The sequence below is a fragment of the Ictidomys tridecemlineatus genome, chromosome 11 (assembly GCF_052094955.1).
Source record: "Ictidomys tridecemlineatus isolate mIctTri1 chromosome 11, mIctTri1.hap1, whole genome shotgun sequence".
In the NCBI taxonomy this organism is placed as follows: domain Eukaryota; kingdom Metazoa; phylum Chordata; class Mammalia; order Rodentia; family Sciuridae; genus Ictidomys; species Ictidomys tridecemlineatus.
This window is the reverse complement of record NC_135487.1, coordinates 127,231,616-127,253,389: the sequence shown is the minus strand read 5'-3', so window position 1 is coordinate 127,253,389 and position 21,774 is coordinate 127,231,616. Positions and strand designations below refer to the sequence as shown.

Genomic DNA, 21,774 nt, shown 5'->3' with positions numbered 1-21,774 from the left:
TGCAATCCTCCTGCCTCTACCTCCCAAGCCACTGGGATTACAGGCATACCCTACCATGCCTGGTACTCAGCCCTCTTTCATTTTTTTTTATTTTGAAACTGGGTCCTACCAAATTGCAAAGGTTGGCTTCAAACTTGTATTCTCCTGCCTCAGCTTCCTAGGTAGCTGGGATTAGAGGTGTGGGCCTCCATGCCCATGCCTCAAGGACAAATTTGTAATTTTGTCTTTTTTTTTTTTTTTAAAGTCTTAAGCCTTAGGCTTTTTTTTTTTTTTTAAAGAGAGAGTGAGAGAGGGGGACAGAGAGAGAGAGAATTTTAACATTTATTTATTTTTTCTTAGTTCTCGGTGGACACAACATCTTTATTGGTATGTGGTGCTGCTGAGGATCGAACCTGGGCCGCACGCATGCTAGGCGAGCGCGCTACCGCTTGAGCCACATCCCCAGCCCCTGTAATTTTGTCTTTTTAGGAGCATTGTGTGTTTTATTTAAGATTCCTTCTCCTTAATGATCCTCTAAATGATTGGAGTTTTCCTAAAGAATAAGAATAAAACTTTTCTACATGCATGAAGCCTGAGTTTGATCCCCAGATCTGCAAAAAGAAACCACACACACACAAAAATAAAACAACTTTTCTACAATGTTATATAATATCATCCTCTGGACTTATATTTGATTTTATGTTTGTATATATTGTAAACATGAATACTTCAAGGGCTGGGGTTGTGGCTCAGTGGGAGAGTGTTTGTTTAGCATGTGCGGGGTCCTGGGTTCGATCCTCAACACCAAAGATTTTGTGTTCAACTGCAACCAAAAATGTATTTAAAAAAAAAAAGATGAACACTTCAAGACCAAGTGAATGAAGGACAATCCTTCCCTGTGCAGGAATGTTCTGCACATTTTAGAATGCCTTTCCTGACCTCCATCCACTAAATTCTCCAGAGCCTCAGCTAAGAAAGCACACATATATTTCCAAAATGTCCCCTAGGGGGCGACTGAGAACCACTGCCAGAGGCACCTCACCTCAAACACCTAGGCCTCACTGTGGGCAACTAGGGGCTTACCAGGTGGCCATCTTCTTCTTTTTTCTTTGTACAGCGCTTTAAAAAGACAGCGAGGGGTTTCAGAGTGTAACTTAGTGTGGTAAACATGTGCCTAGCATGCATGAGGTTCAGTCCCCAGCACCCCCCCAAAAACAAAACAAAAGACAACTAGAGTATTGTCCTGGGTTTATGTGGTAGAGTAATGTCCTGGGTTTAAAACACAGAAAAAATTTTAATTAAAGACTAAGGGAGGACAACTGAGAAATAAATATAAGTGAAAAGCATTAGTACAAAAATAATTTGGCCAGGCCATGGCACATGCCTGTAATCCCAGCCACTCAGGAAGCTGAGGCAGGAAGAACAAAGGTTTGAGGCCAGCCTTGGCATCTTAGTGAGACCCTGTTTCAAAATAAAATATAAAAAAGCACTGGGAATATAGCACTCTGGGTTCAATCTCCAGTGCCAAAAAATAAAGCAACAAGAAGATGGTGGGCACAAGCCTGTAATCCCAGCAATTCAGGAAGCTGAGGTAGGAGGATCACATTTTCAAGGCCAGTCTCAGCAACTTAGCAAGACCCTGTCTCAGAAAAAAAAAAAAAAAAAAAAATGTTGTGGCTGATGGCTGCAGCTCAGTGGTAAAGTGGTAAAGTTCCCTTTACCAAACCCAAACAACAACAACAATTTAATAATTTGACTGACCTGATAATGGAGTTCTGGTCCCACTTTAACCAGTCTAGTCCTGGTACCAAGGAGTCATCTATCCAAGAGCTCTACCTCCAACCTTGTTCCCTCTGGCCAACATCATTTCTCACTTGTCCCCTTAAGAAGAAGCAATGTGGAAGGGTGTTTTAGTTTGGACACTGGAATGACGATATGTAGCATTTAAATCCTTGCTTGTTCCTTATTAGACGTGGTTTCCTAGTCCTCAAGGGTTTTCATGAGGGTTGCAGGAAACGATGCGTGTAATACTGTGTATAGCCAAGTGATCCGGCGTGTGGCTACACTGGGTGTGTCCTCTCTCACACTTTCCACACTCTACGAGCAGAGCATCTGGACCCCTTGCACTCCAGAATGGATCTTGCCAAGGTCACCAAGGATCTCTTCCTTGCTAATCTTCTGCCCTTTGTGACCTAAACTTTTAACCCGGTTGACCCTTGACTTCTCCCTTCTTGAAGCCCTACTCTGTGGGTTTGGATTCCTCCCACTTCTCCTTTGCAAGCTTCTCCTCCTTCTGTCTGTGCATGCTACATGGGGTTTTGCCCTGGGTCCTCTCTTCTCTGCATTGAGTTGGCCTGCTAGACTTCTCTTTTGGGCATCTCTTAGACCCCTCATCATGAGAGCATCTCCACCAGCCAAACCCGTTCTCTCTCTCTCTGTTCTCTCCCTCCACCCGAGCCCTTCCTTCAGAGAGTGGCGCTCATTCTTGACTTTGCCCCTCCTCCCTTTATCCTCATCCCAGCATTATTATTATTTTTTTTAAAAAGAATTCTGAAGCCTCCTTCTTGCCTTTGATTTCTACTTTTCCCCTCCAAACTATTCTCCAGAAGAAATGGATGGGCTGAGGATGGAGCTCAGGGGTAGAGGGTGAGGAAAACAGAGAGAAAACAAGAGAACAGAGAGGAAAGAAGGAAAGAGGGAAGAAAGAGAAATCAAGGAAGTAGGGAAGGAGGGGAGGGCACAAAGGCCGAGACGGAGGAAAGAGACGGAGGAAGGAAGAAGAAGGAAGGAAGGAACTAATACCCAAATCCCGAGGCTACAATTTTCCCTTCTAAAACCTTTTGCTCCACACCCCCTCAAACCCTGTAAGAGGGTTATGGGAGGCCAGGCGTGATGGTGCCCTCCTGTAATCCCAGTGGCTTGGAAGTCTGGGGCAGGAGGATCTTGAGTTCACAGCCAGCCTCAGCAATTTAGCAAGATCCTAAGCAACTCAGTGAGACCCTGTCTCTAAATAAAATATAAAAAAGGCTTGGGGATGTGGTTCAGTGTTTAAGAGCCCCTGGGTTCCATCCCAGGTACCCGCTAAAAAGGGGGGTGCATTTATGGGAAGCCAGGTATGGTGGTACACACCTGTAATCCCAACAATTCGGGAGGCTGAGGCAGGGCAGTCATAAATTTGAGGCCAGTCTCAGCAACTTGGTGAGGCCCTAAGCAACTTTGAGAGACCCTATCTCAAAATAAAAATGAAAAGGGCTGGAAATGCGGTTCAGTGGTAAAGTGCCCCTGGGTTCAATCCTCAATCGTCAAGTTGGTATTGGGTTCAATCCCCTGTATTAAAAAAAAAAAAAAGGTCCTCTGGGGGCTGGCGTCTTTGCCCCCCCTTGTTTCTCACTTCTTCACTTACACCGTATGCTCCAGTCCCCTTGTCTACCATCAAGAGGACACATTCTATCTTGTCTGCTGTTGCCTCTGACCTGAACATTTTATTCTTCCTCCTTTTTTTTTTTTTTTCTGGTATTAGGGATTGAACCCAGGGATATATAACTATTGAGCCACATTCCCAGCCCTTTTTCCTCCTCCTCCTCTCCTCCTCCTCCTCCTCCTCCTTCTCCTCCTCCTCCTCTTTCTTCTTTAAATTGTGGGACAGGGTCCTACTAAGTTTTTAGGGCCTCGCTAAATGGCTGAGATTGGTCTTGAACTTGCAATCCTCCTACCTCAGGCTTTTGAGGTGGTGGGAGAACAGCCTTGTCTCACCGCATCTGGCCCTTCCTCCCTTTTGGAAAAAAGGTGAATGACTATTCATCATTAAGTCCTCAGCCTCACTAGCATGATCAGTCCCATTTCCTCACTCCTCTGCCTGAGTTAGGCACCCTTGCTATGCGCGCTCCAATTCAAACACTGAACAAATATTAACTGGGAATCTACTTATGTGCCAAGCATGGTTCTAGATTCTGAGGATATGGCAATGAATAAAATGACAACCTTCCCAGCCTTATGGGGCTTATATTCTAGTGGCGGCAGTAACACACACACACACACACACACACACACACACACACACACACACACAATTTGGGTACTGACAGGAAGAAAAATAAATTGAAGAAGAGGTTGGAGTTGTGGAAGTGGGAGGGGTAGTGGTAAAAAGTTGAGATTGTAGAAGCAGAAGAGTCAGATTCTGAAGGGACTTGGTGGCCACAGCAGAGTTTCAATTCTGTTTTTTGTTTGTTTGTTTTGTTTTTGTTGAGGATTGAACCCAGGAGTGCTTACCACTGAGCTGCATCCCCAGTTCATTTTACTTCTTTATTTAGAGGTGCTGAGGGCCTTGCTAAGTTGCCCAGGCTGGCCTCCGCCTCTGCCTCTGGAGTCCTTGGGATTACAGGTGTGCACCACCTGGCTGGTTCAATTCTGTTCTAAGATGGAAATTCATTGAAGCGTTTGGTGCAGGGAACTGACAAGATGAGATTTATATTTTTAAAAGATTACTTTGGCTGCTGTATAGAAACTGGACTGGAGGGAGCAAGTGCAGAGGAAGACCAGCATCCAATAACAACTTGCCACCCACTTGTCCCTGGCTCTCCATCCTTTCTCTCTGAATCATAGCAAAGGCTCTTCCTTCATCATGCACCGGCTTCCACTTCACTTAGCCTCCTTAATGCACCTCCGATGTTACTTCCTCCAAGAAATTCTGCCTCATCTTCCCATCTCTCCTGTAACAGCTGCTCCGAGCCTTCCCATCTCCTTTGTCTTACCACAGTTGTAATCAACTGTACAAACAATTTAATATCAGGCAAAGCGCCAGCTCATAAAAGAAAGACATACTCATTCGTCTGTCCACTGGCCTATCGGTGTATGAGCCCGGTGAGGTAGGGATCAATCTGTGCTGGTTTCCTGCTCTCCAATGCTTAGCACAGTTCCTGGGTCCTACACTCAGCGAACGTTTGTGGAATGATTGAAGAATGCAAAACATATAGCCTTCTTCCGACTCTACCCCTCAAAAAGCGCGAGAAGGATTTGTTTTAGCGTCTTTAAAAAAGAAGAAATAGGGCTGGGGATGTGGCTCAAGCGGTAACGCGCTAGCCTGGCATGTGCGGGGTGCTGGGTTGGATCCTCAGCACCACATAAAAATAAAGATGTTGTGTCCGTCGAAAACTGAAAAACAAATATTTTAAAAAAATAAAAATAAAAAGAAGAAATATTATCTCCCTTTTTAAGGAAGGATCTCTCTCTCTCTCTCTCTTTCAGTTGTAGATGGACACAATACCTCTATTTTGTTTATTCATTTATTCATTTATTTTTATGTGGTGCTGAGGATTGAACCCAGGGCCTCACACGTGCTAGGCGAGCGCTCTACCACTGCCCCAGCCCCCTCGTCTCTTCTTTATTTATAAAAAACAACTATCTCTACAATTAGTAATAACAGTGATGGGCTGAGGCTGGGGCTCAGTGGTAGAGCGCTCGCCTGGCATGTGCGAGGCCCTCCCTGGGTTAGATGCTCTGCACCACATAAAAGTAAATGAATAAAATAAAGGTCCCCAAAAAATAATAACAGTGATGATGAAAAGGTTAAGTTCAAACGCAAGAAGGGCAGTTAAAACTCTAAGGATGCAACATCTGCTGTTCGCAAGGCGAAACAGCAGCCCCACCCGGAGGCCGAGGGAAAGCTCGCTGCAGCCTGCAGACGCCAACGGGACGCGCAGTCGCCAGACTACCAGGCGGGCGGGGCGGGGCCTGTTCCACCCCGGAGGCGGGCCCAGAGCCCGTCCCCACTTTTCATTGGTCTGTCCTTGGGATGGACAGTTTGCACTGGTCAACCGTGGTCCGGATACAGCGCAAGGGTATTCATGATTTACACCGTAGGAATGAGTGCGCGGAAGGGAGCACCACGCAGGCGCGCGACGTCCACCCGCCGACCGGCGGGTCAAGGGTGGGGCGGGTTGAATTCGCACCGACTCCCCTTCGCCCGAGCTGAGCAAGGTTTCCCGAGTTTACTCCTTAGGGAGCCCGAGGGTGGAGAACATTCAGTACCCTGAAGCTGCGAGAACCCCAGTGTCCACCTCCTCCTGCCTCATTTTGTGATGGCCGTGCTTCAACCCTTACGGAGGCTGCATTGTTGTGACGGTGAATTATTCAAGAAGCCTTGCAGTCTGACGCCATCTCTGGGTAGTGCCGCTCCATCCTCCTTCCCCTTCCTAGAGGGCACAGTGTGGTCCCCACCATCAGTGTGCTGAAGCTGTCTACAGGGCCTCCGATTGCGCCACTTTAGAAATTTAAGGAGTGTTTGTTGCAGACCTACTATGTGTTGGACCCCATGCCATGAGCAAGCTCTGCTCTTGAGCATTTATAATCTTATTTATTTATTTATTTTTGGTACTGGTGATGGAACTCAGGGTTGCTCTACAGCTAAGCTACATCCCCAGTCCTTTTTACTTTCTTTCTTTCTTTATTTTTTATTTGTTTTGTGGTGCTGGGGATTGAACCCAGGGCCTTGTGCATGCGGGGCAAGCACTCTACCAGCTGAGCTATGTCCCCAGTCCTATACTTCTAATTTTTTTTTTTTTTAAAGAGAGAGAGAGGAGAGAGAGAGAGAATTTTTAATATTTATTTTCTAGTTCTCTGCGGACACAACATCTTTGTTGGTATGTGGTGCTGAGGATCGAACCTGGGCCGCACGCATGCCAGACGGGCGCGCTACCGCCTGAGCCACATCCCCAGCCCCTATACTTCTAATTTTGAGACACCATCTCACCAACTTACTGAGGCTATCATTGAATCTGTGGTACTCCTGCCTCTGCCTCCCTAAAGTTGTTATCCTTATAGGTGCAGATCACCAAGCTTGGCTGGGAGTTAATATTCTATGGGAGGACACAAACATTAACAAAAAAGATAGTTTTATTTCATTTTAAAGACATATTGGCTTTATTTTCATTTCTAGAATCCAGCAACACTTCATTCCATAACATAGAGATTAGTATTTTTACAAGATAATTTTAATGATAAATCTCATGCTCAAAACAAGATGGCAGGGCTGAGGGTATAACTCTGGTAGAGTTTTGACTCCCATGGCTGAGGCCCTGGGTTCAATCCCCAGCACAAAAAAGCAATAGCAAAATGATTACCAACTAGATTGGGATGGTGTGAATGGAGATAGGACTTGAATTAGGTGAGGCTGCAGACACAGCGTTGAGTGAGATAGGACTTGAATTAGGTGAGGCTGCAGACACAGCGTTGAGCATTTCATGCTGGGGAAAGAAAAGGTTCCTGGTCCTTGGAGGCATTTTGACTGAAGCAGAGAGTGGGACCAGTTGTGCTTGACCACAGTCTCAGTAAAGAATTTGGAGATTACTATAAATACAATGGGAAGCCAGTAGATACAGGAAGAGCTTTGATGTGATGTGATTTACTGTCACTTTGATAAAGAGTGGAAATAGATTGATTCAGAGGTGGTTGTGGCCCGAACTAGGTAGCTGGAGAGATAGTGAGACTTTGATGAATTTGGGATAGGATTGGTGTGTTGAGTGAGGGAAGTCAGGATGATTCCTTAGGAATGTGCATTTGGGCAATAGTGGTGCAGTTTATTGAGATGGAAATAGTAGAAGAGCAAGTGGTGGGGTGGGTACCCCAAATTCTGTTGTGCTCAAGCAAGAGATGTCAAGTTGGAGGTAGGAGCTCACAGAGAGGTCAAAGCTAGAGTTACACTTTAACATGACATGGACCTTAATAGGGGAATTTACAGAAAGAGGGAGGTAGAATCAGTCCAGCAGAGGTATAAAAGCTGGTAAAGTAGGAGGGAAAATAGGAGAATGTGATGTTTTCAAAGTCAAAAAAGGGAAAACTTCTAGAAGAAAAAATGCTGATTATTTGGGTTAATTGCTGCTTAAAGAGGCAGAGAAATGATTGATGAAAACTTTGTCAAGAGCAGTGGCTAAGATTGGTCCAGTGGTACCTACCTGTAATCCCAGCTGCTCAAGAAGCTGAAGCAGGAGGATCCCCAAGTTCAAGAACAGCCTCAGCAACTTAGCAAGATCATCTCAAAGTAAATTAATAAATAGAAAGAACTAGGGATGGCAAAGTATCTGTGAGTTCAATCCCCAGTAACAAAAAAGACATAAAAAATAAAAAAGGCTGGGGCTGGAGCTCAGTGATAAAGCCCTCCTAGTCCATGCCCCGTAAGGTGTGGGGTAAGCAGGGAACAGTAGCTGGAGAGAGGTAGGGAAAGCAGCCTTCTGGAAGTAGATAGGGAGAATGGGTGTTTGAATGGGAACAAGTAAGATAGAAACACTTTTAGTGCTGGGCATGAAGCACTAGCCTGTAATCCCATCAACTCGGGAGCCTGAGGCAGGAAGATTCCAAGTCTGAGGTCAGCCTCAGCAACTTAGCAAGCCCCTATCTCAGGGCCCTCAATTTCTGAGCCACATCCCCAGCTCTATTTTGTATTTTATTTAGAGACAGGGTCTCACTGAGTTGCTAAGCGCCTCACTGTTGCTGAGACTGCCTTTGAACTCACGATTCTCTTGTCTCCAGCCACTGGGATTACAGGCATGGTCCAACACACCTGGCCTGTCTCAAACTTTTAAAAAATTAAAAGGGCTGGGGATGTAGCTCAGTGGTTAAGCTCCCTGGTTTCAATCCCTAGTACATAAAAAGGAAAAAAAAAAAAAAACAAAACCCTTTTGCTATCAAAATGAGCAGAGATACAATAAGGTTTCTGGAAATGTCCTAATATCTCATATTTAAGAAAATTCAAGGCTAAGTTTCACTGATGATTAGAGAAGTCTAGGAAAAGATGGGCACAGGGGCACGGCAAGTGGCTAGAATGCCTGCTACTCCAGAGAGTGGGCAGGAGAGTTACAAGTTGGTTGCCAGCCTCAGCAACTTAGCAAGATCCCATCCTATCTTAAAAAAAAGAAAAAAAGGTCCAAGAGAGAAGGGGGAAATTGAAATTTATTGAAGGCTTACTTTGTGTGTTAAGAGCTTTACAAACATTCATCTTCACAATGTCTTATGGATCAGGCAATTGAGGTTAAGTAACTTGCCCAAGGTCATGCAGCTAGAGGTGGCAGAGCTGAGAGGTCACCTAGATTTCTGGCTCTTCGTTGCCCACCTCATCACCCCATCACACAGGCACAGATTCCCCTCCACCTAAACACCCAGGACACATTTTTTCCCTGACAGAGTGCCCCTGAGAATCAGTCACTCTGGAGCTGGAGTGAGTGTATTAATTTTCCTCCTCCGATGCTGTAAGCAGGGGCATCCCCCTGACAGCCCGAATACCCATGCAGCACAGGACAGAAGCTCTCCCAGTCCAAAGGGGCAGAGGCAAGCAGCAGAGCCCCAAAGGTAGAGGGAAAGAGACACTTCTGGGGATATATATAGCGGGTTTTTGTTTTTTTATTGTGTGTGTGTGTGTGTGCCAGCCAATGCAAGAGGGTGCTGGGGGCTGCTGGTCCTGACCAGCTGGTACCTGTGGCCCCAGTATTCATCTGGATCTGTTCAGTGTAACAGGAAACCCAGGTCAGAGCCCAGTCTCCCTGCTGCCCCCGTTGAGGCTGAGGCTGTGGGGGCGCGTCCCACGCTCCAGCCTCCGGCCAGACAGGAGGCGCCGCAGAGAGGAGCCAGAGCTCAGGTCACCACAGCTGCGGAGGTGGAGGCTTTCTCGGCCTGGCCGGCCCCATGGGCTCCGGGGCACCTGGAGAGGGACACAGGGCAGGGCATCAGTATGGCTCAACCTGGTGCTTCAGGCTTTTCAGGGATCTTTCCTGGCTCCCCTCACGTACCTGCTTATGTCCATGAGCTCCAGTGCCCGTGGGGTCTGGGGATTTCCTGGACATCTGGAGGAAACGAGTGACCAGGCCCCGGCCTGGCCAGCTTCCTTTTAGGTCTCCCAGAGAGTGAGCAGGTGCAGGGCCTGAGGGGAGGGGGACCTTCTGGAAGGTGGGCACAGGGCGCCGTTTCTCAGCTGAGCGGGCACGCAGCAGCTTGGGGGAAGGGCAGCGGGCGAGGCGGAAGAGGCAGGCTTCAGAGCAGAGCCCTGCAGAGAGGAGAAGAGACTGGGCTATGCAGGGAACAGAGAGGGCCCGACAGTCAGCCCCTCATCCCCACCTCCCAGTTGCCAACCGCACGCCTGACCTGTATCTGCAGAGGAAACAGAGGCAGCTTCTTCCTCAAGCACTTTGGTATAAAGGTCCCTGAAGTCAGCTGGGGGAGGAACAAGGAGTAAATGAGGGCGCTCTGTGGATACACCCACCACTTCTCCACTCCTGTGAGAACTCAGAGAGCTCGAATGGCTCCTATCTCCATCTCCAATCAAGAGATCATCATCTCTGCCCACTTCTGCCAGAAACTAGATGGGACGGTGCACAAAGACCGGATGACAGTGTTGTCATTCGAGGCTGCAGCACCTCATAGCAGAGTCATTCCTGAACTAGTGCTGTTCACCTGCATCATCTGCCTTCTGAGTACTAACTAGGCCTAGTCCTGCTGAGCTTCCCAGATCAGTGTGGCGTGGCCAAAGGCCACTTCCTCTGTCTCCTTTCTCAGCCACTCCATAGCACTTCTGGTTGAGATACTGTGATCACGCCTGTTTTACAGGTGAGAAACTGAGGTTTGTAGAGATTAGGTAAGCAGCCCAAACTTGGGAACCATGGAACTAGTCATTGATTCTCTGCTTTTTGGCTAAGACCAAGTGTAGTATGGTTCCTGTCACCTTACTACCTGATAGGTCTTCTACTTGAGGATGATATAGTAAATGGATTTGGGGAGTCGGAGATGGAAGAGGAGCTTGCTCTCTCCACTCTGCACATCGACCCGGTATTGCAGTCCCTCTAGGAATGGTGCACCCCCTTCAGGGAGATTTAAAAACAACAACAAAAACAAGTACCAGCTGGGTGTGGTGGCATAATGTTCCCTGTAATATCAGCTACTGGGAAAGCTGAGGCAGGAGGATCAAAAGCCCCAGACTAGCCTTGGTGATTAAGCAAGACCCAATTTCCAAATAAAATTTAAAAGGGGCTGGGAATGCAGCTCAGAAACAAAATGCTCCTGGGATCAATCCCCAGTATGGGAAAAAAAAAAAAAAAAAAAGTCAGATGCTGGGGTGTAGCTGTGTGGTAGTGTGCTTGCTGGTGAGTGTGAGGCCCTGGGCTGGATCCCCACTACTGAGAGGGGAAAAAATAAGGGCCTCCACTTTAGCCAAGAATCTGTGGAAGCTTTGTCCCTGGGGAGGGAGTACCAGAGGAGCGTACTGCAGCTGGCCTACCCACTGTGATCCCACTACTTGGGAGGTTGAGGCAGGAGGGTCACAGATTCAAGGCCAGCTTAGGCAATTTAGTGAGACTCTGTCTCAAAATTAGACAAAAGGGCCGGGGGTGCAGCTCAGTGGTAAAGCATGCCTGGGCTCAACCCGCGACACAGGGGGTGGGGGGAGTATTGCAAGAGCATCCTTTCTTTTTCCGCAGGGACCTCAAAAGGTCCCAAGTCCTGGTGGGCATAATTGGCCTTCGAATCCCAGTGCCTATCCTCCCCTCAGTGGCAGAGTTGGAAGGGAAGGCTCACCAGTGTCGCTGGAGGTGGTGATGCCCGGGTCGCTGTGGGACCGTGGCAGCAGCAGCGGTGGCGGGGGAGCCGGATGAGGAGGCCGGTGCCCCGGTGGGGTGAGGGAACCTGAGCTATCGCTGAAGCGGCGAGTGGGGGCTCGCGTGGGAGGGGCCGCTGCTGGGCGGCTGCCTCCCCGGGGGACCCGTCGTCTCAGCTCGGGGAAGCAGGGTCCCACCCAGGGTGGCCAGCCCTCCAGCCGGTGGCAGCTGCGGGCTGTCGTTGGGGCACCCAGGGCGGGTGGGGCCTCCGGGGCAGAGCAGGAATAGGAGCGGGCAGCCCGTGGGGGCCGCCGAGGCAGGGGGCTGTCCTCGAAGGGGCCTCGCAGGCCGCAGTCCAGGCTGAGGCAGTAGCCCGCGCGGCTGCGCTGGATGGAGCGGAAGAGCACGTAGTCGACGGAGCGCACGGAGCCCTGCAGCTCCAGCAGGCACGAGTCCTCTGAAGGGCTAGAGCCGCCCGGGAGGTCACCGATGGCTGACAGCACCAGAGACCCACTGTCCATGGACACTGTGGGCAGCAGGAGGCACTGATAGCACCAGGTGTCCGGGCCCAGGCAGACAGTCCTCTTCTCCCAAGCCCAGCCTTCCAAGGGCCACTGTGCCTCCAGCAGTATCTCAGAGGAGACAGACAGGTCCAGGGTTCCAAGAAGCCACAGCCCTCATTTATCCCTAAGTCATCAGCTCAGCCAGAGTCCCCTCCTTTTGCTCCCACCCAGCCATGCTGTCCTTGGCCGCCCTACCCCTACCCACCCCTCTTGACTCTGCTCACCGTCTACAATGGAGGCCACACGCTCACAGATACAGGAGCCATCATGAAGCTGAGGATCAAACAGAGTAGCCTGTAGAAGACACAAGGGCCAAGGGTCAGCCCCTCATGCTGGCATGGCCTCTTCCATGCCTGGACAGAGCTCTGGGAGAAGTAGATTCTGGACTAGCTTTGTCACTTTGTACAAGTCACTTAATTGAAGTGGGCCTCACTTTCTACATCTGTACTATAGAAATACAAGTTCCTAACCTACCCATCTCACCAGGCCCTGGGGAAGATCAAAGATGACAGTAGATGTGGTAGTGCTTAATGATCTTGAGAACTATTATTATCCTTAACCATCACCTACAACTTGCTCAGCTTACCAGGCTCTGTTCTTGGCTTCCCAGACTGCACCAAATCCTGCTCTCACCTGGCTGTCTCCTCGTAGTCCCATGACGGCCTCATATGAAGGGGGACAATCAGTAGGGTACAAAGGTACTGGACTGTCCATGGAGCCATTGTACGTGATGCTGGTAGGATAAGGAAGAGGATCAATGCCTGGAAAGTAACTCCTACTCCATGAAGATCCCTCCCCCACCAATCCAGGCCCAACCCCAGAACCCTTCCTCAATTTTCCCAGCAGGACCTCACCTCTGTGCATCTGTTTCTGAGCTGCAGGTATACTCTGGAGGATAGTAGGGTGGTGGGGGCACAGGTGGTACAAATTCCTCCAAGTCCAGCATGGTGTGTAGGAGAGGGGCTGGAGGCGAGGATGCACAGGCCAGAGGCCCCAGGGGGCCTGAGACAGAGCGCTCAGGGGCCAGCTGCTGTGGAGCAAGCCAAGTAGGTCAGTGAGCCTAGTTTTGGGGAATAACCTCTTTGGCCAGAATTCCTCTCCACCTTGTTTTTATGGTCCTGCCCCCTCCAAGAAACTCCACTTCAGGCTCCTCCCTTACCCAAGAGAAGCTCCTCCTTAACCCTGCTCCCACCCTGAACCTCCACCTCTGGCCCTGCCCACCTAGAATTTTTTTTTTCATGGTATAGTTATGGAACCCAGAGCCTGGCATGTACCAGGCAAGTGCTCTACCGCTAAGCTAGATCTCCAACCCTTTTTATTTTATTTTGAGATAAGGTCTTGCTGTGTTGCACAGGCTGGCCTTGAACTTGCAATCTTCCTGCCTCAGCCTCCCAGCTAGCTGGGACCACAGGAATGCCTGACGAAAATTCCTCCTCTTTATGGCCTCATTTCTAGAATCACCATCTGTTCTCCACTGCTACAGAACTGTCTTTTATTTTTCCCCATTTCCATCTAGGACCTTGTTGACTCCACCCCTCCCAGGCTTGCACTCTAAAGCCCCCTCTTCTGGTCAGATAGGCATCAGGTACTTAACTCATTCCCATCTGTCCCCTTCACCCTCCCTTTGGCATCCTAAATATACCTCCAATCATCATCATGGCCAGTGACCCGTAGCTCCTAATACTCAGAAGCTAGACCTGTGGCCACTGTCCCATCAAGCCTGGTCTCACAAGCCCCTGATCCCACCATGCCTGCCTGGCCCTGGCCCTAGCTCCCCATTCACCGTATGCACGAGGTCCAGAGAGAAGATTTGGATGCAGCAGACAATAGCAGAGAGAGTACAGATTATGGCGGCACAAATGGTGAGCCCACAAACACTGAAGAGTAGGTTCTGGAAAGGGAAGAGAAAGGGGAAGGGGAGTGAGGGCTTGGGGCGTGGTAAATCCCACAAATTCTCAGGGCTGGGGAGGTAGCTCAGGAGAAGAGTGTTTGCCTAGCATATTCAACGCCCTGGGTTTGATCCCCGGCACTGAAAAATTAGACATCCCAACTATTCTGGCCCTGTGAGAACCTCAGGAGGGGAGGCAAGAATGACACCCAGAAACACGGCAGAAGAAGGAACTGCGAGGGCTGGAGGAGTGGGGTGGTGTGCATGCTCACCTTGAGGGCACCTCGGGCTTCTTCACAAGTGGAGTTAGGGGCAACTTTCAGTTCCTGCCCTGACTCTGGACAGGGCCGAGGTAGGGGATCAGAGGGACAGCACACACAGACCTTTCCTTCCTGAGTAGGAGTGGGGAGGGTGAGGCAGCCTGAGTCAGGACAAACTCAGGTATCCTGCACACCTCCCCCAATCAGTTCTCTCCAGCTCTGCCTCCTCAAATCTCACCATGGAGCAGTCTCGGAAGTCCCGGGCCAGCTGAGCATTTTTACAGGAGAGAACAGAGCCAGCCATGCTCAGCATGACACAGAGCACCGAAAGCAAGGAGAAGAAGGAGATCTGGGGAAAAAAGAGTGCCAACTCAGGTCTAGAACCTTCATGAGTACCCCTCTACCATGGATGGAGCCACTCCTTCACAGACACTTCATCCCTGCCTGGCACCAACTGGAGAGCCAATTCCCTTCCTGAGGGCGTAAGTGGGCATCCCCTCTGGTGCTGGGCACCTGCCTCCCGGTGGGCATTGGACCCTGGCACCTACCACTAGAGTGAATGGCCGCTTCCAGGACACAATGCCAACCACCCCGGAGAACGCCAGCTGGGGACAGAGTGGGCACAGGCTCAGCCTGGCAGGGGAGGCACCTGGGTGAGCCCCTCGCCACAGGATGCACCCAGCCCTGCAAGGAGGGAAAGGACCAGGAGAGGGAGGAGAGGCGAGGATGTGGGCTTGCAGCTGGTGAGGAGGGGTGGGGCCCAAGGAGCCTCCCCCACCCAACCACTGTGCACCCAACTCACCGAGAACCCAGCCCAAGACGGGCAGGACCTCTTGATGCTCTCAGTGGTGGTGACGGAGGAGGCCACCATGCTGAAGGTTACCACCAGGATACCCAGGAGAACCTGGGCCAGCCCCAGCGTGAGAAGGGCCTGCAGCCAGGGTCGATGGAGGCGGAGGTGGGTGAGGCCCCGAGTGCTGGGCCGGCTGGTTAGCGAGCGGCTGGAGTCACTAGGCGAGGGCATCATGCCTGCCGCCCGGTTGCTTGCACCTCGCTCGGCCCCCCCTGGCGCTTGGGAGCATCTCAGAGGCACCCAAGGCCGGGTTCTTTCTCCTCTCCACCCCCCTCGCTCTCGAGCCCGCCCCCTGGCTGGGTCCCCTGGGACATCGCCCAGGGACGCCAGCTGCGGGGGCGCCCACGGGAGGGGCGTCACGGAGGGACTTCGGGGTGCTCCCTCCCCACCACGGGCACAGGATGGGCACTGTGCCCGGGGCGGCAATGAGGGCGCGGGGGCACCGGCTCATCGCATCTCCCTAGGGAAGAGGGGCGCCGAGAAGGGCCGGTTCCAGAGAGAGGAGAGGGCGGCGGTCCGGAGCCCAGGAATGGGTGGGAAGGGTAAAGGCGAGGCGGGTAGAAGTCTAAAGAGGGGACGGGTGGTCGCGGGGTGACTCTAGAGGCGCAGTCGGTACGCCCTCAGGATGTCCAGTAGGATCCGGGGCCGCCTGGTGGGGAGAGGCCGCGGTGCCGCTGTCTCCCGGGTCGCTGGTCCCGCTCCCATCCCCCCAGGCTCCGCTCCCCCAGCTCGGCTGCAGCAGGTCGGACACTAGGGGCGGGGGATGGGGCTGGGGCCGGTGCCGGTGGAGGGGCGTGGCGCGCGGTGCACCCTGGGAACTGTAGTCAGGACTAGGGACCCGGGGAGGGTGGGGAGGCCGGCGGAGGCGGGCCCAGCCCCAGGCCGAGTCGCTAACGTGGTGCCCCACCCCGTGTCCCGGCTGCGGGCTGCGGTGTCCGCGGCTGACGGCGGCCTCTTCCCCCGTGGTTCGTGGAGAGCGGGGAGCAGGCTCCCCGTGTTTGCGCGACTCCACGCCCCCGCCCTGTCCGGCCGGCCGACAGCTCCCAGGGGACACGCAAGCCTTGACGTTCCCGAGCGCGAAGGCTTCGGTTTCCCCCCAGTACCCTCCACTCTTTATAAGACTTAATTCCCATTAAAATTTCAGAAAACAGGTGAGTTCCAGTTCCACTTTATTTTTATTTAAATAACCGAAGCGACAGCCTTGGCACAGCAGAGGGAAGCTGGGTTGGGGTGTGTGAGAGGGGGCAGCAGTGTGGCCTGATGGGGGGAAGGGCGAGCAGTGATAGGTCACAGTGGGCTCCCAGCACCCCCAAGTCAGGATCAGCAGTCATGGCCGTGGAATTGGGGGCACTATGGAGAAGCCATCAAGTAGTGATGTCTCCCCAAGTCCCAGAAACCTCAGGGATGGGGCTATGTCAGCTCCCTCCAGTGGCAGGGCCCGGGCATCCCGGTCGGGAGTCACGGGGCCCGGAAGGCATTTTCGGCAGCCCCTGCGGCTGCATTGGCAGCTGCGGTTCGCACCGCAGGGTTGGAGAAGACACCAGCAGCAAATTCTTGCTGGGCCTTCTGAAAACTGGCACCTGTGCGACGGTACAAGGAGTGGATCTGCAAGAAGAGGGCAGAGACATTTCAGCACAGTCCAGTCACTGCTGCCTTGACCCACCTGACACCACCACCTCTCACCAGCCTGTTCTGTTGTTTTTTTTTTAAATATAATCATTTTATTTAAATTTTTTTTAGTTGTTAATGGACCTTTATTTATTTATATGCGGTGCTGAGAACCAAACCCAGTTCCTCACACATGCCAGGCAAGAGCTCTAACACTGAGCCACAACCCCAGCCCCTGCTGTTCTTTCTTTTCCCTCTGGACTCTGACCCTCTCCCCCCACACACAAACTTGTACAGACACTCCCCCACATACATAAGGAGTCCATTAGTGGAGAACCCGCCCCTCAATCTGGCCTGCTCCCATTCCTCCGGTTCCAATAAGGCCCCTAGAGACCCATGATCTCACCCTCCTGGCCCCACCTTCCACACAGCCCCTCACCCGTTTTAGCATCACAATTCCCAGCACAGCGATGCCAGTGAAGAGCAGGGCAACCAGCAGCATAAGCACAGCTACAGCTGTGTTGATCTTCAGCACCACCAGAGCCGTGATCCAGCCACTGTAGGGGAGGCATGTGCCTGTAACAAGGGCTGCTCACATCTGGGTCTAAGTCCTCCCAGCTTCTCCACTCAGTAAGTCCTGACTTGTCCCACCCCCACCCTCCCATCAGCAGTCACTCCCCTGCCAGTCTGGCAGCATGCCCTGAACCACAATCCCCACTCCATGCACTCTTCACATTTTAATTCCAATTTGTGAACCATTAGCTCTAGTTCTGCAAGTTCTTCTGAGCATCCTCCCTCCAAACAGACCCTACTCTGTTGAGGATGCTCTCTCCTCTCTTCACTGTTACATATTTTTCTTCTAGGGAGCCTTCTCAGATTGACCACACACAGACCTCTTCTCCTTGGTCTCTGCCTGTCTAGAGTTGTCTGGGTTCTACGTTAATTATGTCCTGTCTTTCTCATTAAACTAGAACCTCCCAAGGGGGAATTTTTTTCCGAACAACTTGTATCCCAGTATCCAGTGCTGGCTTGGTCTAGAGAATTAGAAGGGAGGATAAGAGTGGCTGGCAGCCTTACAGACCTGAACCCCCAACCTGGGATGCCAATGGCCTGGAGGACAAAGAGCACATTCTGGGCGAAGAAAATGAAGAAGAAAACGAAGAAATTGAATGAACTGTCACTCCTGCAAAGGGCGGGGGGTGGGGAAGATGGGGAGATTGGGAGAAAAATTAGGGCTGGAGAAGCTGATGGGGGGCCCATCCCAGGTCCCCAGTCACCCACTTACCGGAAAGCCTTGTACATGGGGCGGTACCAGCAGACGAAGGAGCAGGGAGTGAAAAGGAGGACCCAGAGCAGAGAAAGCCCAAAGCCGGAGCCATTGCTGGTCTCTACACAGAAGCTGGCCAGGCAGGCGAGGAAGTTCAGGAGAAGAGCCAGAGTGCTGCCTAAGGAGCAGGGGGACAAGGTAAAGGACAGGTCCTCCTGAACTGCAATGAAAGCTCCTTACACGCCCTCCCCACAACCCTCCCCAGGTCTGACAGTGTAAGGGAAGAAAGGCAGCTCCAGCTTTCGTGGAATCGGCTTCACAGGAATGGAATAAGCAAACCTCAATCATAAGGGATCCCCTGGCAAAGAATTTTTTTTTTTTTTTCCTGGTGGTGGAACTGGGGATTGAACCCAGGGGCATATTACCACTGAGCTATGTCCACAGGCCTTTTTCAAATTTTATTTTGAGGAGCTGAGGGTTCAGTATGAGGTACTGAGTTTGATCCCTCCAAAAAAAAAATTAAATAAATAAATGACTAAATTAATTTTGAGACAAAGTCTCACTGAGTTATCCAGGCTGTCCTTGAACTTGCTATCCTCCTGCCTCAGCCTCCCAAGTAGCTGGTATTACAGATGTGCACCACGATGAATAAATTCTTTGCAAAGAATTCAGAACATATTGTGAAATGATACTGATCAGATTAGGTTGTGAGTGAGTACAAAAATGGCATGGTAAATCCCACTATTATGTATAATTATAATGGGGGGAAAAAAGAATTCAGAATGCAGTCGATCATAGTAGTGCACACACAAAATCTCATCAACAAGAGAGGCTGAGGCAAGAGAATTCAGAGTTCAATTCCATGCACGGTACATCAGTGAGTGCCTATTTATGCATGGGGAAAAAAAAGAAATGGTGGAGATGAGAAAATACACTTGCTAGCAAGCTGGTGAGTAGGCCTGAGTTTTAAATACAATTTTTTAAAAAGTAACCCAAGAAGATCCCTGGATAAATTACTTTATTTTCAAATATTGAGGCAAAATGAAACTTCTGGTTCATGAATGGACTCAAGGGCTTTGAAAAAAATCTACCCATAACTTCCTCCAAAAAGGCATATTACTACTCACACATCCAGAGGTAGTACATGGTAGATACTGTCTTCTGAAATTCTTGGGGGATCTCCATGGAGATGTCCTGGAAAAAGCAGGGCTGAACTGGGCAAAAAGAGGGTAGCGGGGGCCAATTGTTCTGTCGAGCTGTAAGGCACAAAGAGAGCAAGAAGACCCCAGTAATGAAGCAGAGACCAATGAGGGAATCAGTCCCCCTTTCTTCCCTTCCCAAGTCCTCTCATTTCTGGGTCCAAGGAAACAAAGGGAGAGTGAGAAAAAACAATAGTAATAGCAATGTTTATTATTATTTGCAACATCTGAGCATGGTGCTAAGCACTTTGCCAACAACTTTGTTTAACCCCCACAACAATTCTGTCAAAGAGATACAAATGTTACTCTCAATTTACAAATAAATAAATTGAAACACTCAAGATTAAGTACCCACCCAAGGGGTTAGGGGTGCAGCTCTGTGATGGGAATGCTGACCTAGCAAGTGCATGGCATTGGGTTTAAGCCCCAATATGGGGGGGGGGGAAGTAATTTGGCTAACAGGTCATGGCTAATGACCCTACACCTCACCCTCAGCAGTATGACTATAGAGCTCATGCTCTTAGTCTTTTTTTTTTGCTCCTTCCAAACTGTCAGAAGTTCTTCCTCACTTTACCAGGGACCCACTTACTGGCTGTGCCCCCCAGGGCAACATGCTGCAGCTCTCGCTCTCTGCGGTCCAACTCCTCTGCCTTCCGATTGAGCTCCTCCTGTTTCTTTAGCAGCTCAGCTGTGGCCGCTGCAGCCGAGGCCTGCCCAGCATGAGCAAGGGAGGTGTGAGTCCTGGAACCCAGGACAGGCGCTTCTCCCTGGCCCCCACTTGCATTCGCCCTCTTTACCTGAGTGCTGTAGGAACCATAGTTTTTGGGTTCGGTGGGGCTGAGCTTTCTTGAGGGCTGTACAGAGGGAGCTGAGGGTGGAGGCAATGGTGCAGGGGCAGGAGGCTCATAGGCTGGTGATGGCTGTTGAGGAAAAGATTTAATAGATCACCCAGTGTCTCATAACACAGGAACCTAGAATCAACTTGAAAACCTTAGAAGCAGGAATTATTACCTAAGATAGCAACCCTTCTCTCAGTTGTTAGGAAGCTAGTTCTTGTGTTGAATTTATGTTAAAGAACTCTTTTATTACCTGCAGTAGTCCTGGTCACCCCTCACATCCAATTCCTTAACAATGACTGAAATCATTTTTTTTTTTACACATCCACCCCCTGAACGACTTTTTTGTCGGGTATTTTTTAATTTATTTTTTGCAGTCCTGGGAATTGAAACCAGGGGCGCTCTACCATTGAGCTACACCCTAACCCTTTTTATTTTGAGCCAGGGTTTAAATTGCCCAGTCTGGCCTCGAATTTGTAACCCTGTGGCAGCCTCCAGAGTTGCTGGGATTACAGGCATGCTCCCCTGGGCCCAGCTCTCCCTTAACTTTTTGAACCCACCATTTTCTATTCTAGTAGGACAAACAGGATGATCTTCCTCATTCGTTGTCTTCTAATTGCGGTTTTTCTCAACTCTGACATTCCTAATCTTGATTTACTTCAAGGAAGTCTCCCCAGGACTGACTTTTAGAACTCAAACCAGATTACTCCTTGCCCCTGGAGTCCCCAAGATTAGACATCCCACGGCTGACTGGTGTCTTCCCAGGAGCTGTGCTTCTTCCTTCCTCTGAATGCACGAATGTTCCCTGCACTTACACGACAGTGCTTATCATTACTCTTCCCTTTCTTGCCCTCCTGTGCTCTCCAATTGCTCACCTCCCGGGTCTCAAAAGGGTTGTAGACGTCAAGCGTGGCATACTGAGGGCTGGGTCGGTGCTGGATCACAGCTGGGTCCTGAGGGTAAAGACCTGGGCTTAGCTGGCACTCAGTGCCTTCGAGGGAACTCTTCGGGACCTCTCCTAAACTACCCGTGTCTCCCAGTACGGCTCCGTCGGAGGCACGGCTGGCCCAATACTAACTACCTTTAAGTTCATCACCCAAGACTGCCAATACCAGCCTCTTAGAGGGGCAGGGTCCGCCCCCCGCAACCACAAGGGCTCACCGCTCTGGAGTCACCATCACCCCCACGTGGCGGCACTCCCCCGAATCAAATGTCACGAGTGGGAACACAAGTTAGCTAGACCCGAAATAATCAGAAAGAATCAACCCGACCGGCCAAACGGGACTAGCGCAAATCACCTGAAAGGGGTTGTCAAGCTCGCCAGACTCGGCGAACGGGTTTCCGCCGTCTCTGCTCTGAGCCATTTTTGCAACCGCGGGCTCGACCGCCCCTGCCCTCCACGCCCCTACCGCGGAGGTAGCGGCGGCGGAGGCCCTTGGAGCTCCCTCCGCTCCTCTCGGTCCGCCTAGCTTCTCCGTGCACCGATTGGCTGAACCGACCGGAAGGATCGCCAGGATCCCCGCAGCAGCGACCGGCTGCGCCTGCGCCTTAGCCAAAATAAAAGACGGAAATACCTCACGTGACACTTCCAACACAATCTGGGTAGCCAAGCACCCCCCCTTCCCCCACGTGACTTCCTCTTGCCAACGAACTACATTTCCCAGATGGCCTCACGTTGGGACGAGCCAGCCGGCGACGGGAGCCCAAGTTTTCAGTTTCGGGCTCTGTCCCGAGTGCAGCTTAATGAT

General features: G+C 50.9%; 2 protein-coding genes and 1 non-coding gene across 6 annotated transcripts; 1 reads left to right on the top strand and 2 right to left on the bottom strand.

The window, feature by feature from the left end:
* Positions 1–8,904: 8,904 nt before the first annotated feature.
* On the bottom strand, positions 8,905–15,911 carry Entrep3 (endosomal transmembrane epsin interactor 3). Of its 4 annotated transcripts, none has more exons than XM_005331341.3 (12): positions 15,066–15,911; positions 14,812–14,868; positions 14,502–14,612; positions 14,276–14,395; positions 13,899–14,006; positions 12,970–13,142; positions 12,749–12,848; positions 12,340–12,409; positions 11,533–12,078; positions 10,108–10,176; positions 9,756–10,009; positions 8,905–9,667 (listed from the first exon to the last, which is right to left on the bottom strand). In XM_005331341.3, the coding sequence occupies exons 1-12, from the start codon at positions 15,288–15,290 to the stop codon at positions 9,494–9,496; spliced, it is 2,007 nt and encodes a 668-aa protein (XP_005331398.1). In that variant the 5' UTR covers positions 15,291–15,911; the 3' UTR covers positions 8,905–9,493. The 4 variants fall into 4 exon arrangements, with proteins under 4 accessions (XP_005331398.1, XP_005331397.1, XP_077883554.1 ...); XM_005331340.5 differs by having other exon boundaries at positions 12,970–13,145; positions 15,066–15,910; XM_078027428.1 differs by lacking the exon at positions 14,812–14,868.
* LOC120891110 (U2 spliceosomal RNA) lies at positions 10,634–10,822 on the top strand. The gene has a single exon (XR_005735531.1). It is a non-coding gene; the product is annotated as a U2 spliceosomal RNA (small nuclear RNA).
* Positions 15,912–16,268: 357 nt separating the features above from the next.
* Positions 16,269–21,538, bottom strand: Scamp3 (secretory carrier membrane protein 3). Its single transcript, XM_005331344.4, has 9 exons — positions 21,325–21,538; positions 20,902–20,979; positions 19,988–20,110; positions 19,780–19,900; positions 19,119–19,247; positions 18,010–18,169; positions 17,806–17,907; positions 17,164–17,281; positions 16,269–16,721 (listed from the first exon to the last, which is right to left on the bottom strand). Exons 1-9 carry the CDS (start codon positions 21,388–21,390, stop codon positions 16,575–16,577), a joined length of 1,044 nt encoding a protein of 347 aa, XP_005331401.1. The 5' UTR covers positions 21,391–21,538; the 3' UTR covers positions 16,269–16,574.
* Positions 21,539–21,774: the final 236 nt, after the last annotated feature.

Bases quoted from the DNA above. Each gene is read 5' to 3' on its own strand.
- Scamp3 (XM_005331344.4), bottom strand. From the start codon at position 21,390: ATGGCTCAGAGCAGAGACGGCGGAAACCCGTTCGCCGAGTCTGGCGAG. The intron at 19,901-19,987 runs GTAAAGAGGGCG...CATGCTGGGCAG, and splicing joins ATGGTTCCTACAGCACTCAG to GCCTCGGCTGCAGCGGCCAC. The intron at 17,282-17,805 runs GTCTGTAAGGCT...CCTCCCCTACAG, and splicing joins ATCCCAGGTTGGGGGTTCAG to TGGCTGGATCACGGCTCTGG.
- Entrep3 (XM_005331340.5), bottom strand. From the start codon at position 15,290: ATGATGCCCTCGCCTAGTGACTCCAGCCGCTCGCTAACCAGCCGGCCC. The intron at 14,396-14,501 runs GTGAGATTTGAG...ACTCCTACTCAG, and splicing joins ACTTCCGAGACTGCTCCATG to GAAGGAAAGGTCTGTGTGTG. The intron at 10,177-11,532 runs GTGAGCCTTCCC...TTCCTCCCCCAG, and splicing joins CACCACCTCCAGCGACACTG to CTGACTTCAGGGACCTTTAT.